At 42.7% G+C, this 14,144-nt stretch overlaps 1 protein-coding gene and 1 pseudogene across 2 annotated transcripts in view; both read left to right on the top strand.

The window, feature by feature from the left end:
- Nucleotides 1-2,230: 2,230 nt before the first annotated feature.
- Nucleotides 2,231-14,144, top strand: part of GLIPR1 (GLI pathogenesis related 1) — a 39,931-nt gene continuing 28,017 nt past the window's right edge. Inside the window, exons 1-3 of one of the 2 annotated variants that reach the window (XM_047067232.1) lie at nucleotides 2,231-2,511; nucleotides 3,701-3,946; nucleotides 13,132-13,241. In XM_047067232.1, coding sequence (XP_046923188.1) covers nucleotides 2,320-2,511; nucleotides 3,701-3,946; nucleotides 13,132-13,241 — 548 coding nt within the window. In that variant the 5' untranslated portion in view covers nucleotides 2,231-2,319. The remainder of the gene's footprint in view (nucleotides 2,512-3,700; nucleotides 3,947-13,131; nucleotides 13,242-14,144) is intronic. The other variant, XM_047067231.1, reaches the window with a different exon arrangement.
- LOC124502544 (transcription factor BTF3-like) lies at nucleotides 6,723-8,008 on the top strand (annotated as a pseudogene).

A 14,144-nucleotide genomic window follows, 5' to 3' on the forward strand; every position in this document is an offset into this window, starting at 1 on the left:
TAATCACCCCCAAACCTGTTCCATTCTCCACATCTCTTGGTTTTCTAAAACACTATTGTTTCTAAAACCAGATCACACCCCAACTACAGCTAAAAAAACAAACAAAAAAACCCTTCTATAACTTCTCATTCGATTCGTGATAAAATCCAAATCATTGGCAGAAGCCAGAAATTTCTCCCTGATCTGCCTCTTACTGCTGTCTCTGTCGTGAAAGCACTATTTGGATTCTAAATTCCATGAGAACCAGGTACCATGTTTCCTACCAGCCATACTTGAAGACCATCTCTGTAGAGAGAGACAATGTGCAGTGGCTCTTTCTCTATTTTGTTTCCAACTTCACAGCTGGGTATGAGACACAGAAGCTGAAGAGACCTCATGGGGAAAAAACAAAAAAAGCCATTTTTTTTCCTTTGCTTCTTTTCCAGTTTCTATTCTTGCTAGGACCTGCACCCACATTCTACTCTACACATGCCTTGTAATGCAAATAGCCTATGTTCTCCTTTGTTTTTTTATTTTTTTATTTTTTTTTAAATTTTTTTTTTTCGACATTTTTTATTTATTTTTGGGACAGAGAGAGACAGAGCATGAACGGGGGGAGGGGCAGAGAGAGAGGGAGACACAGAATTGGAAACAGGCTCCAGGCTCCGAGCCATCAGCCCAGAGCCTGACGCGGGGCTCGAACTCACGGACCGCGAGATCGTGACCTGGCTGAAGTCGGACGCTTAACCGACTGCGCCACCCAGGCGCCCCTCCTTTGTTTTTTTAAAGTAGGCTCTATGCCCAACGTGAGGCTTGAACTCACAACCCTGAGATCAATAGTCATATTCACTACAGACTGAGCCATCCAGGCTACATATGTCTTCCTTGTAAGGGACAAAGAGATAATAATATGTTTGGAGTCTCCCAGCACAATAAATCTAAGGAGTGATGAGGCAGGATCATCATAAACATTCTCTAAGACTACTGACTCCAAACACCTTGGTGCCAAGACCCACGACTTCAGGGAATGAGTGACTTATGAAGGACACCCGGACTCTGTCCTGGTTCTGACCAGTTCCTAGATGCCTAAGAGGACACATGTACCTGACTATAATTGACAGTAAAAACCCCAGACCCCAAGCAAAGACGAGACTCATGCTCTTTTCCTTTCCAGGATACTCTGTCCGAATCTCTCTCTCTCCATATATATATATATATATATATATATATGTATATATATATCTTCAATAAACTCTACTTTCACCTCCTGCTGGCCCACATCTGATGTCCACCTTTCTCAAGCCAAGAACCCTCTGGGTCCTTGGACCCAGCCTGCCTGCAGCAGATATATGGTTCCTATTCTCCAATTCCCTTCACTTCCTTATTTTTTTTTTTTTCACTTCAACACCAGTCTGATTCCAGCTCAGCAAAGACCTCACTGCTGTTGTAGGAAGCCATTTCAACCCGTGTCAGAATGGGGTAAGCATCCTCCATAAGTCCTCAGCCCCTGGTGCTTCCCTCCACCCAGACCTTCAACTGTCCCTGGGCTTGTCACCACCCCACAGCTCCTGCTTCTCTCGGCTTCTTGAGGGCAGCGTGTTTATCTCCTATTACTAAACTGAATACCCAGTGCAGACATTTAATATGTGTTAATATATTGGCTAGTTCATTAGATCCTCCCAAATCCTCTCTGGTTAAGGGGCTAGAAAAAGTTTTATTTGCTTCATTCAGTAAATAGGCAGCTGCAACTAGTGAGGAACAGAACTTAAACTAAAATCTGAAATTGAGACCAGTGCTCTCTCTACTATTCTCTCTCTCTGCCCTCTTTGCCATGGTTACACACACACACACACACACACACACACACCACTGTGAATGAATTCTAGGTCAAGTTAAGATGTTAGCCAGATATTCCAACCACTGTGCTGATACGACTCTAAACAAGTTTGAAAAGCATTTTGCAAGACATTTATGGAAGTAAGAGATATGTTTTTATTTAACCACCAGAACCTCCATAAAAATTGAGACTGTTATTTCTGGAGATTCCAGAATTGCCTTTGAAAGTATCCCCCCTAACTCGAAAGAAAGTCTGATGCAGCCTCATAAATATCTATGTTGTAATAGGTGCTGTGTCACTGAGAACCACTGAAACGGCAGGGTTAAGAGCACAAAAGTGGCGGCAAACCATATATGGTGAAACCCATTTCTTTAAACTTGTGATGAACTCAAGTTCTGCTTTCCATTTTCTCAAAGCTGAAATCAGCCACGCTTTGTCAAACTGAGAGAGGCACACGCATTCAGAACCTTCACTGGCTCCGGTTTCCAGCCTCCGAGGGCTCCATGCCAGACAGACTGAGCATGCGGGCCACACTTGCCATGACAGCCTGGATGGTTTCCTTAGTTTCCAGCTATGAAAACACAGCAATTAGTTTGCCAGGTATCGAAAATGAAGATTTCATCAAAGACTGTGTTCGATTTCATAACAAGTTCCGATCAGAAGTGAATCCAACAGCCAGTGATATGCTATACATGGTAAGGAAAATATCAGTATTCGTGATAGAAGTAAGCTAACGTGTGTTGATTTTAGAGGTCAGTCCTTGCTAATCCTAAATGCCTTTTTGTTCCCATTGTGATTAACGTGTGCAGTAAATTCACAATCTGTGATCAAAACGAATCCGGTTTAGCTCTGTTGACTCATCTTTTCTAAGCAAGCTCAGCAAGTACATTTTACTTCTCTTTTTAAATCCTTCCTTTCCTCTGGTCAGAAAATGTTACTTTTTTTTTTTTTTTTGTCACTTTCTTCCCTGTTAATTTTTTGAGGGCTTTTTTTGTTTGCTTGTTTATCTCTAAGTTTACTTTTCTGTTGTTGCTGGCAGAGCATATTGACTTTCTCTGGAAGGCAGCATGGCATCTCAGGAAAGGATAGGATTTTGAATCAGTCAGGCATGGGTCTGAATGCCGGCTCTGTGGCTGTGAGCTGGTTTTTAATCTTTCTGAGCTCCTCAGGATACGGGCTGTTGTGTTTATTAAATTATATATACGATGTGAAACACAGCCTTAAGTATTCTGCACATAACCGGCCCTCAGTGAAATGCTGATCTGTGTCCCTCATTTAGATTCTAAATTCCACAAAACAAGATCATCAGGTTTCTCAGTGGCCTTATTCAACACTGGGAGACCACACGTACAGGGAGGACCCTTCTCTATTCAGTCATCGCCATTATCATGCCTCATTCCCCCCTTCAAATTCTCACTTTGCTCATTCCAGTTACATTTTTTGGTAACAGTTTTCATTCTTTTTGAATGAAGCTTTACTCAGGAGGCCGGCCACCTGATGAGAAGGCAGACTCTGGTCCAAAAGCCAGCTCCACGGTTTCTGCCTAGCCAAGAAGGCTTTAAAGGGACTGGGCGTGGTTAATTAGGGAGGGGGTGCGGTGGCCTGTAACGTTTCCTGATTCCGGGTAGGTTCAGTGGTGCCTCTTTACAGCTTTCAGTGCCTGGCGGTTGAGCAAGAGGTCTAATTCCTGTCTGTGATGGGTGAGGGCTTTCTGTTCTCTCATTAACTGTATGATGCCACATAACCCTCTGGTCATCAGTTCCTCATCTTCCAGTGTCTGTACTGATCCCTCTCCAAATCTTTTTCCTCATTGTAGTTGAAAGATCTTTACAAAACCCAATTTTCATTCTCGACCCTCCTACTGTTTAACGTTTCTTTTTGCAGACTTGGGACCCAGCACTAGCGCGAGTTGCACAAACATGGGCAAGAAACTGTCAGTTTGTACACAACGTTCAGCTGCATTCAAGCTACAAGCTGCATCCAAATTTCTCCTCTCTGGGAGAAAACATCTGGGCTGGGTCTCTATCCCTGTTTTCTGCATCTTCAGCCATCACAAACTGGTACGATGAAGTCCAATACTACGACTTCAGGACTCAGAAATGCACCAAAGTCTGTGGCCATTACACTCAGGTAAGTATCTGCCTGCTCCGTATTCTCTTGAAACTATCTCTTCAAAGGCAAAGAGAAAACTGGAATCTGGTGTTAAGAAAATATAGAGTAAGCTGGTGTGCCTGTACATGTCAGAGAGTAGAGCTTACAAGCTTACCTAAAAAAAATAAAAAAAAAATGGAGCAGACTTCAATAGCAGAGGGGGTGGTGCTTGAAGAGGTTAGTTATGTGTTTAAACGCAAAAGGTGAGGCTCACCAATCTGGACAGACTTTGAGTATTTTGGTAACAGCTGCCTGCCTGGGGCACTTTGTTCCATTTGTGAGCAATCAGAGGACTTTATGAGTGAATGGATTTTCAGGTATGCGTCCTCTATAAAATTTGAGGCAGTTGATTAGGGTCTATAAAATTGGGAGAAACAAGCCTCTCAGACAGAAGCATCAATTCCATAGCCTCCTATTCCTTCAAACATGAACCGAGAGCCTGTGATGGGTCACACAAGGAAGAGAAAAACAATGGTGAGGCCAACATGTAAACTTGTGTAAACCATTCTGTGGCTATTCTGCCCCCATTGAGATTTTTTTTTTTTTAAACTCAGGTTGGTTTTGGTTTCCTAACCCTAAGGCATGTTTGCAACGTGATGTCAACAAGTCCCTAGGGTAGCATGTCTATTGTCTTACTATCCTGCCTCCTGATCCTGGTCACATTTCATTTATTTACTTTTCTTCCTGGCAGTCCTTGTCAAGCCAATAAGTAAGGGTGCTGAACCTATGTCTGACTGCTTCTTATATACAAAAATTCGCTGAAGTGAGGTATGAGGGTACAAACATTTCTAACAAGGCAGTTAACTTGGAATAATAGGTGTTTTTAAAGAGCAAAATGTTGTTGGAAAAAGTCTCAGGGCAGCTCAGCCTCATAGAGCCTCTGATCGCGCTGGTGTTGTTACAGGTGAAACAAGTTTGGCACAGATATTTACTATCATGATGTGAGGGGAAGGGTGGATTTCAGTGAAATTTTCATCTCTAGATTATTATAGGCAAGAATGAGCTATCAAACCACCAGCAATATTGGTCCCTTTCTTGAAAATATGAGTTAGGTTTCCCCTAGACTTATCCCATAAACAATTAATCTTGGCTTATGTTTACAAAAAATTTTAACCAGAAAAGTGATTCCATCAGAATCCCACAAGTCCTAGAAGGCAAGAAAGCTAAATCCAGTTTGCCCACAAGCAGCACTGGTACCATTAACCATTGCACTGTTTAAATTTTTTTTTAAGTTTATCTATTTTGAGAGAGAGACAGCATGAGCAGGGGAGGGGTAGAGAGAGAGAGAGAATCCCAAGCAGGCTCCACACTGTCAGCACAGCCTGATAGGGGCCTTAAACCCATGAAACCGTGAGATCATGATCTGACCTGAGATAAAGAGTCAAACACTTAACCGACTGAGCCACCCAGGCGCCCCAACATTGCACTAAGTCTCCAAAAATAATTGTCAGTTTGAGGGTACGGGCTCTCATTCAGTGTTTAAGCTTCTATCATATGCCAGGCACTGTGTAAGGCGCTCACTGATCATATGTCTTAGTGCAGATTCCTGCAAAACAGAGCCTGGAACAATAGCTTATGTCCTACCGCTTTATTTTTTTAATGTTTACTTTGAGACAGAAAGCACACAAGTGGGGGGGTGGGGCAGAGAGAGGGGGGAGAGAAAATCCCAAGCAGGGTCTCTCCTGTCAGCACAGAGACCCGTGTGGGGCTCTACTCATGAATCAAGAGATGGTGACCTGAGCCAAAATCAAGAGCGGGATGCTTAACCAACTGAGCCACCCAGGTGCCCCAGTCCTAACACTTAACTGAGGAGTACAATCACCAAGAAGTAAAAGTGAGGAGAAATGGGGTGGTGCAAGGAATGAGGGACACAGATGGCAATGACCCCTGACCTTTAGGAATTGACCTTCTTTGGGGAGAGACCAATGTGTAAGTGGCTGTAATACAATGCATTGTTGGTGTAATTTGGAGAAACTGACAAGTTGCTATGTGAGCGAAGAGGGCAGAGCAACTTATCTGGCCAAAGGGAGGTATGGAGACATAGGAGTTATTCACACAGCAGGAGCCATATCACTTGGTTCTTGAAAACTAATGGACAGTTTATCAAATGAAAAAGAAAAGAAGAACTCCAGGCAAAACTGAAAAGGGGTACAAGGTAGACAGAGTGTACAAATGAGCCTTGTACTTCAGAAGCATGGCTAGTAGCTCACCACAACAAATATGCAAAGATCTAAAGACTGTCATATCGGCCACAGACTCCTGAACCATGCAGTTAAGACACTCCGTGTCCATCCTTCCAGGGACTCAAAACAAGAGGAGGAAACTTGATTTTACATCCGTCACATAGACCTGAGATTTCAGAGATGGCCCTCCCCAAATTAGCTGGGCTTATTTGTAAATGTTCCCTTTCCATATAGGACAAAAAAAGGAGAGCTAACATTTCAGATATGAGAAAATTCATTTCCTTACATACAGGTATCAGAGCCCAAGCTGAGTGATCCCTAATCTGCTCTCGCAAGGAGACCACTACATTCTACCCCCAATTCTGAAAAGCAAGCCTTTTCCTGGAGAGGAAGTCCAGGGACCCGCTGGGTCTGACATAATGCATCCACAGCAACCATTTTTTAAAAAAATGTTTATTTATTTTTGAGAGACAGAGTCCAAGCAGGGGAGGGGCAGAAAGAGAGGGAGACACAGAATCCGAAGCAGGCTCCAGGGCCTAAGCTGTCAGCACAGAGCCAAATGGGAGGCTGGAACCCACGAACCATGAGATCACAACCAGAGGTTTAACCAACTGAGCCATCTAGGTGCCCCCGCAGCAACCACTTTTAAGTGAGTGTGGTACTCAGCTCTCCATGGTTAAAGAAACCATTCAAATCTTATCACAAACCTGTCAGAGAACCACTATCATCCATAGATGAGACAACAGGCTCAGAGAAGTTAGGAAGTTGTTTTCCCACATCTTACGTGCCCACTTGTGTAGACCTAACCTCAGCTGGTCCACCTTAGACCCCCTGAAAACAAACCCTAGTCCCCCTGCATGGTCCCATTTCTGCTCCAACAAGATGAGAGAAACTATCATGAACCAGGAGAAACAAGTCAAACTAAAAGCATAAATATTCATTGGTGGGAAAGGAACTGTCCACCTAAAGAAGAAGGTGATTCTGGGGTGCCTGAATGGCTCAGTCTGTCTACAGCTCAGGTCATGATCTCAGTTCGTGAGATGGAGCCCCACTTGGGGCTCTGTGCTGTCAGCACAGAGCCTGCATGGGATCCTCTGTCTCCCTCTCTCTGCTCCTCTCCCCCCACTTCAAAAATAAATAAACATTAAAAAAAGAGAAGAAGGTGGTTCATAGAACCGCTACAGCAGATGATAAAAAACTTCAGTTCTCCTTAAAGAAGTTAGGGTTGAGTGCTATCTCCGGTATTGAAGAAGTGAATATGTTCACAAACCAAGGAATGGTGATCCACTTCCACGAGCCTAAAGTTCAGGCATCTGGGGCAGTAAACACTTTCACATTCCAGGCCATACTGAGACCAAGCAGCTGACAGAAATTCTGCCCAGTATCTTAAACCAACTTGGTGCAGTCTGGCTAGTTTGGGAAGACCAGCTGAAGCTCTGCCCACACAGTCCGTGGACAGAAAAGCACCACTCGCTACCGGAGAGGAGGAGGAGAATGAAGTTCTAGATCTTGGGGAGAATTTTGATGAAGCTTCCAAGAAGGAAGCAAACTGAACAGAGTCAACTTCTGAAGATAGAGCTTGAAGAAGTTACTGGGAGCTGCTATTTTGTACTATGACTGCTTTTTAGAATTCTGTTCATGGATCTGATAAAATCTAGATCTCTAATATTTTTAAGCCCAAGCTCCTTGGACAGCGTAGCGTTTTTTAGTTTTTGCTTATACACAATTCATTCTTTGCAGCTAATTAAGCTGAAGAGGCCTGAGAATAAAGTTTGAAACAAGGTTAATAAAGTTTTTTTTGCCAGGGTGCTTGGGTGGCTCAGTCGGTTGGGCGTCCGACTTCAGCTCAGGTCATGATCTCACAGTCTGTAAGTTTTTTTTTTTTTTTTTTAATTTTTTTTTTCAACGTTTTTATTTATTTTTGGGACAGAGAGAGACAGAGCATGAACGGGGGAGGGGCAGAGAGAGAGGGAGACACAGAATCGGAAACAGGCTCCAGGCTCCGAGCCATCAGCCCAGAGCCTGACGCGGGGCTCGAACTCACGGACCGCGAGATCGTGACCTGGCTGAAGTCGGACGCTTAACCGACTGCGCCACCCAGGCGCCCCCACAGTCTGTAAGTTTGAGCCCCGCGTCGAGCTCTGTGCTGACAGCTCAGAGCCTGGAGCTTGTTTCGGAGTCTGTGTCTCTCTCTCTCTCTCTCTGACCCTCCCCTGTTGATGCTCTGTCTCTCTCTGTCTCAAAAATAAACATTAAAAATAAAGGGTTTTTTTGCCTAGTTAAAAAAAAAAAAGAAGAAGAAGGATTTGTTTGCCCAGTGTCACAAAACTAATAAGAGGAAGAGCTGGGATCCAGATATCGGGTATGTTGTAAGGATTAAGTAATGGAATGTTTGTAAGTTATAAAGTGCTGCTACTTAGGCATTAAACAAAGGTTAGATCTCCTCCATAAGCTGGTTTTCCGCCAATTATATAGGAAGAACACTTTGACAGCTTGGTTAAAGATGCCTTTACATTAAAATTTGATGTTTTCATCCTTACTGGGAGATTCAAGACTACTCAGTTGCCATTGTAAATTCTTGCTAGAAATTACCTCAAGTGGCTATTATAATAGCCCACTTATCCTCATCTTCTATTAATAAAAAACAAGCTATTTTCAGATTTTGGCTGGTGAGGGGTGATTGTACAGAGTAAAGATAATAGATTTAGATCCAATCATTATCTCCTAAAGATGTGATATTTCTTGACACATGAGGTCCACACTTTAGCTTTGTGTTCACTAGAGATAGATTTGCACTAAGAATTTTGGTATATTAATATCGGAGATTAGATATTTTATTGCTGGCAGCTCACCTTTATAACATTTGGTAACAGAATGGTTCGACTTAAGTGTATGGGAGGGGCAGCAGTTTAGGTGTGGTAGTGCTGAGAATGCCCACTAGATGGCACCATTGATCGCATTTTTGGTTTTATCCCCACCTCCCCCACCAACTGCTAGCCGCTTATTTTTACACTGTTACAGACCAATAAAGTGGGACATGTTTCACAGTTTCTCTACCTGGTTTTATATATATGTTGCAGCGTTACCAGACTCCTGATAATAGTGCCTGATAATGAGTCGGATGGACTCATACTGAGACTTGAAAGATGGTGGGAAGGGGGTGTTAACTCCAAAGGAGAGACATACCTGCCCCTAGTAGGTTCCCCAGATGTGCCGTTTTCGTTAGAAAGGCTTTTGTTAGAAAAGCAGGCTTTCCCTGCTTCTGCTAGAAGGGAAAACAGCATCTTGCTCAGGACATGTACTGCCCTCATAGTACTTTGTGGTCAAGTAGAAGTACGTTCCAACTTCCACCAATAAAAATAGAGGCAATACTTCTTTAGTGATGTGTTAAACATGATGTTGCACGTAAAGTGCTTAACATTACTTTGGCACCAAGTAAATTCCCAATAATCAGCAGTTCTCATTATTTTTTTATAATTAGGTTTATTTTTTTTTTTACCATATTGGAAGAAATGAAAGCACACAATAGGAATATGCCTGAAACGAGAGTTTTCAAAGATTTTAAAACAAGAAAATTAGTAGAGAATAAAACATGAACATTTGCTGACTGCTTGCCATGTGCCAGCAGCTGTTCTAAGCACTTTCTTACTATCCCATTTAAAATGTCAAAATAAGCCTTAGAGTTGAGAGCGTTATCCTCACTAAATAGTCGAGGAAGCGAAGGGCAAGGTTGCACAGTGAGTGGCCAAGCTGGAATATGAACTCAGTCTTTGTGGCCCCAGAGCCCACAAGTTGAAGCCAGAATCTGAGTGTCCATACAGCCTTTAAAAAAAATTTTTTTTTAACGTTTTTTTTTTGTTGTTTGTTTTTTTATTTGAGAGACAGAGACAGAGTGCAAGCCGGGAGGGACAGAGAGAGGGGGAGACACAGAATCCAAAGCAGGCTCCAGGCTGTGAGCTGTCAGCACAGAGCCCATCGCGGGGCTCCAACTCACAGACCATGAGATCATGACCTGAGCCGAAGTCCGATTCTTTTTTGTTTTTGTTTTTTTTAATGTTTATTTTTGAGAGAGAGGCAGAGTGCAAGTGGAAGAAGGGCAGAGAGAGGGAGACACAGAATCTGAAGCAGGGTCCAGGCCTTGAGCTGTCAGCACAGAGCCCGATGTGGGGCTTGAACCCATGAACTGTGAGATCATGACCTGAGCTGAAGTCAGATGCTTAGCTGAGCCACCCAAGCGCCCTGTCAATGTCCATAAAGCTTTTAACAAGAGACCAACTTGAATGGATAACTAAACTGTGGGACATCCATGCAATCAAGAAGTGAACCCAACAGTATGAATGGGTCTCAAATACTTATGCTCAGTGAAAGATGCCAGAGTGAAAAAAACCTTTTAAACTGACCCCATTTATATAAAATTCTGGGAAAAAGCAAAAGTAGAGAGACAGAGAACAGATTAGTGATTGTCAGGGGGTGGGGGTAGGAGCCAACCACAAAGGAACACAAGGGAACTTTCTGGGGTGATGGAAATATTCTAGGTCTTGAATACAGCGGTGGCTACACAACTATGTTTTTATCAAAATTCATGGAACTGTACACCTAAAAAGGATGGATTTTATTGTGTTAATTACAACTTGACTTTAAAGGAGAAAACACCAATGAAAACAAAATGGTAACTAACATTGCATGCCCTTGGAAAAAAAGAGACTGGAAAAGAAAAGTAAAAGACAGTAAAACAAAAGAAACAGCATTAAAGGTGTGTGTGTGGGAAGCCCAAAGATATAGAATACTTGAGATAAAACAAACCCTGGAGAAAGTGCTCAAAGACCAAAGGATAAAAAATAAATATAAAATGATTGATAGTGGTGATAGTAAAAGGAATACAGACAACATTGCACCCAATTAGCATGCATAATAATCACCTGAGGAACTTGTTAAACTATAGATTTTGTTCTTTTTTAGGGCTAAGTAATATTCCTATATATGTAATACATTTTCCTGAAGAAATACCATTTTCCTGGTATTTGCAACAACATGGATGGACCTAGAGGGTATTATGGTAGTGAAATAAGTCAGGCCAAGAAAGGCAAATACCATATGGTCTCACATATATGTGGAATCTAAACAAGAAACAAACTCTTAGAAAGAGAGAAAAGACTACCGGTTGTTGGGATGGGGTGGGGAGACAAAATGAGTAAATGTGGTCAAAAGCTCAAACTTACAGTTATAAAATAACTAAGTCCTGGGGATGTAAAGTACAGCATGTCAACTATAGTTAACATCATATTGTATATTTGAGAATTCCTAAGAGAGTAAATCTTAAAAGTTCTCATCACAAGAAAAAAAATTTGTAACTATATGGTGATGGATGTGTCAAATAACAAAAGTTCAACCAAGTAAATTTTAAAGATCTAATTGGTTTTATGAACTAATCCATGAATCAAGTAGCATCCCATCTAGCAAGTAGAGGGGAGCTCTAAAGGGCTATAGAAAGGGAAAGGTGTTTTTAAAAAAATATATATATATATATATATATATTTATTTGGGTTGGGGGCAGGGAAGAGAGTGAGGAGGAGAGAGACCCCCAAGCAGGCTTGCATCAGTGCAGAGCTCGACGTGGGGCTCGATCCCACAAACCGTGAGATCATGACCTGAGCCAAAATCAAGAGTTGGATGCTCAACTGACTGAGCCACCCCGGCACCCAAAGGAGTGCATTTAATTGCTGGCTTATCTCTAGTGTCTAGATACTAGCTCTTTAAACAGCTTTTTTCTTTAGGCTCCATTGACACCAAACACTCTTGGTTAAGACGAGCTATGTAATTTGTGGGGCCTAGTGCAAAATGAAAATGTAAAGTCCCTTGTTCAAAAGTCAGGGGGAAAATGCCACTAAATGTGGGAAAATAGGTGACAATGTTGAACTAAATCAAGTATGGAGTCTTCCCATTGTGGGGCCCCTCTCCCTGAAGAAGCTGGCTCTGTTCTTGGTTTTCCTCCTGTGCCACTCACCACCCTTTTTCCATCTAGCCTTGATCTAGATAATAATCTAGAGACGGTCACATTCAGCAGCAAAGTCACTCTGCACTTGGACGTTTAATTAGGCGTCTCAAAGGGAATGGGACTTGAACGGAAGCCCTGTCCATACTCCCACCCACCCTGCTCTTTCCCTTCCCCCATCTCAGTAAATGTTACTCAGGCCCCAAATGTTCCCTCTCACCTCACACTCAAGGCAAAAGCAAATCCTTTCTGCTGTACCTAGAGCTAAAGCATGAACTTGACGGAGTCCCAGGAACCCGCGACCGCCACCCAAGTGTGGGTCACCGTCTTCTCTTGCTTGCACCCCTGGAACAGCCTCCCAAATGCCCTCCCTCTTTCTTCCCTTGCTCTTCTCAGTCCATTTACTTCATGACAACCAAGTGATCTTTCTGACGCAAAAAGGAGCCTGTGCTCACTTGCCTACGAGATTCCCCATGACCTGCCCCTCTGCCTCCTTCCTCAATGCCAATGACTCTCCCCACTCACTGGATCCCAGCTCTGCCTGCTTCTTTCCACCACTGTCACCGCCGCGCCGTCCCACCTCAGGGCCTCTGTGCCACTGCTGTCTCCACACGGAAGGCTCTTCCTCCCACGTTGAGGTCTCCTGCGAGGTCATCCCCAGCGCTGCCCCCTGCAGGCCTCAGCTCCAAGGCCTCCTCCAGCGCCCCTTCTCTGGGCTCTCAGGATGGGCCCCTCACCCCAGCACTCTCTATTTTATTTCAAATGCCAAAATGATCTTAGTATCATTTATATGTTTATTTCACACACTCACACCCCAATAATAATTACAAGTCTTGTTTCTAACTGAGTTCTCAGCACCTAGGAGTCCCCTGGTAATAACTGCTCCACCTAAACAAGAGTGAACACACCTCACCACATTTATGAAGTCCTAATCATACTCCAATGTTCACTTTATTGTCTCTCTCTCTCGCTACAAATCCTTATTTCAGGTTGTTTGGGCGGCTAGTTACAAAGTGGGCTGTGCAGTACAGTATTGTCCCAGCGTTCATGGCACCGGTATTTCCCATGGAGCGCTTTTCATATGCAACTACGGACCAGGGTAAGTACCCAAATCGATTCTTCTAAGAAAAACTTCTTAAATCTTTTTTAGAAGTATTAATCTTCATTACAGAAAATTAGGATAATAAAGAAAGGGTAAAAAAGAAAATTAATATCCCCTTAATTCCTCTAACCCAGAGATCTACTCCATTAACATCTGGTACATTAAAAAATATATATATACATGTGTGCTTGTGTGTCTGTGTGCACCCCTTACAAATGCTATATAAATACACACGCAACATATATGTTTAGAGTGGCAACACTAAAATGTTTGCAGGGACATAGATTAATTGGAAATGGTAATAATACCACGGAATAGGAGGACTGATGTTACTCTATTGGTTTATTAAAAACTTGGCATGTTATACAGAATTTTCAAAGCAAAAATAAATTGAGAATTAAATTTCTCAATTTATGTAATTTATTTCATTTACTTCTGAAAGTTTTGTTTTTGAAACGGATACAATTTTTCTCCCTTTGGAAAACAGAGTAGACCCATGATATGCCACCTACCACCTTTCTTTTCTTTTCTTTCTTTCTTTCTTTTTTTTCTTACCATTTATTCATTTTTGAGAGATAGAGACAAAGCATGAGTGGGGAAGGGGCAGAGAGAGGGGGACACAGAATCCAAAGCAGGCTCCAGGCTCTGAGCTGTCAGCACAGAGCCCAACGCGGGCTGGAACTCTTGAACTGCCAGATCACGACCTGAGCCAAAGTCGGACACTCAACGCTCAACCGACTAAGCCACCCAGGCGCCCCTCCCCCCACCTTTCTTTAAACTTCTATATGTATGCTTATGCATCATACACATTATTTAGAAAATGGATATCATACTGGAAATGCACAGTTTCTACTTTTTACTTAAAATTATACCATGAGCATTTTCCACATCATTAAAATT

This window comes from Lynx rufus, unplaced genomic scaffold, assembly GCF_022079265.1.
Source record: "Lynx rufus isolate CCGP_SWC_20201006 ecotype Redwood Valley unplaced genomic scaffold, mLynRuf1.p SCAF_7, whole genome shotgun sequence".
NCBI lineage: Eukaryota > Metazoa > Chordata > Mammalia > Carnivora > Felidae > Lynx > Lynx rufus.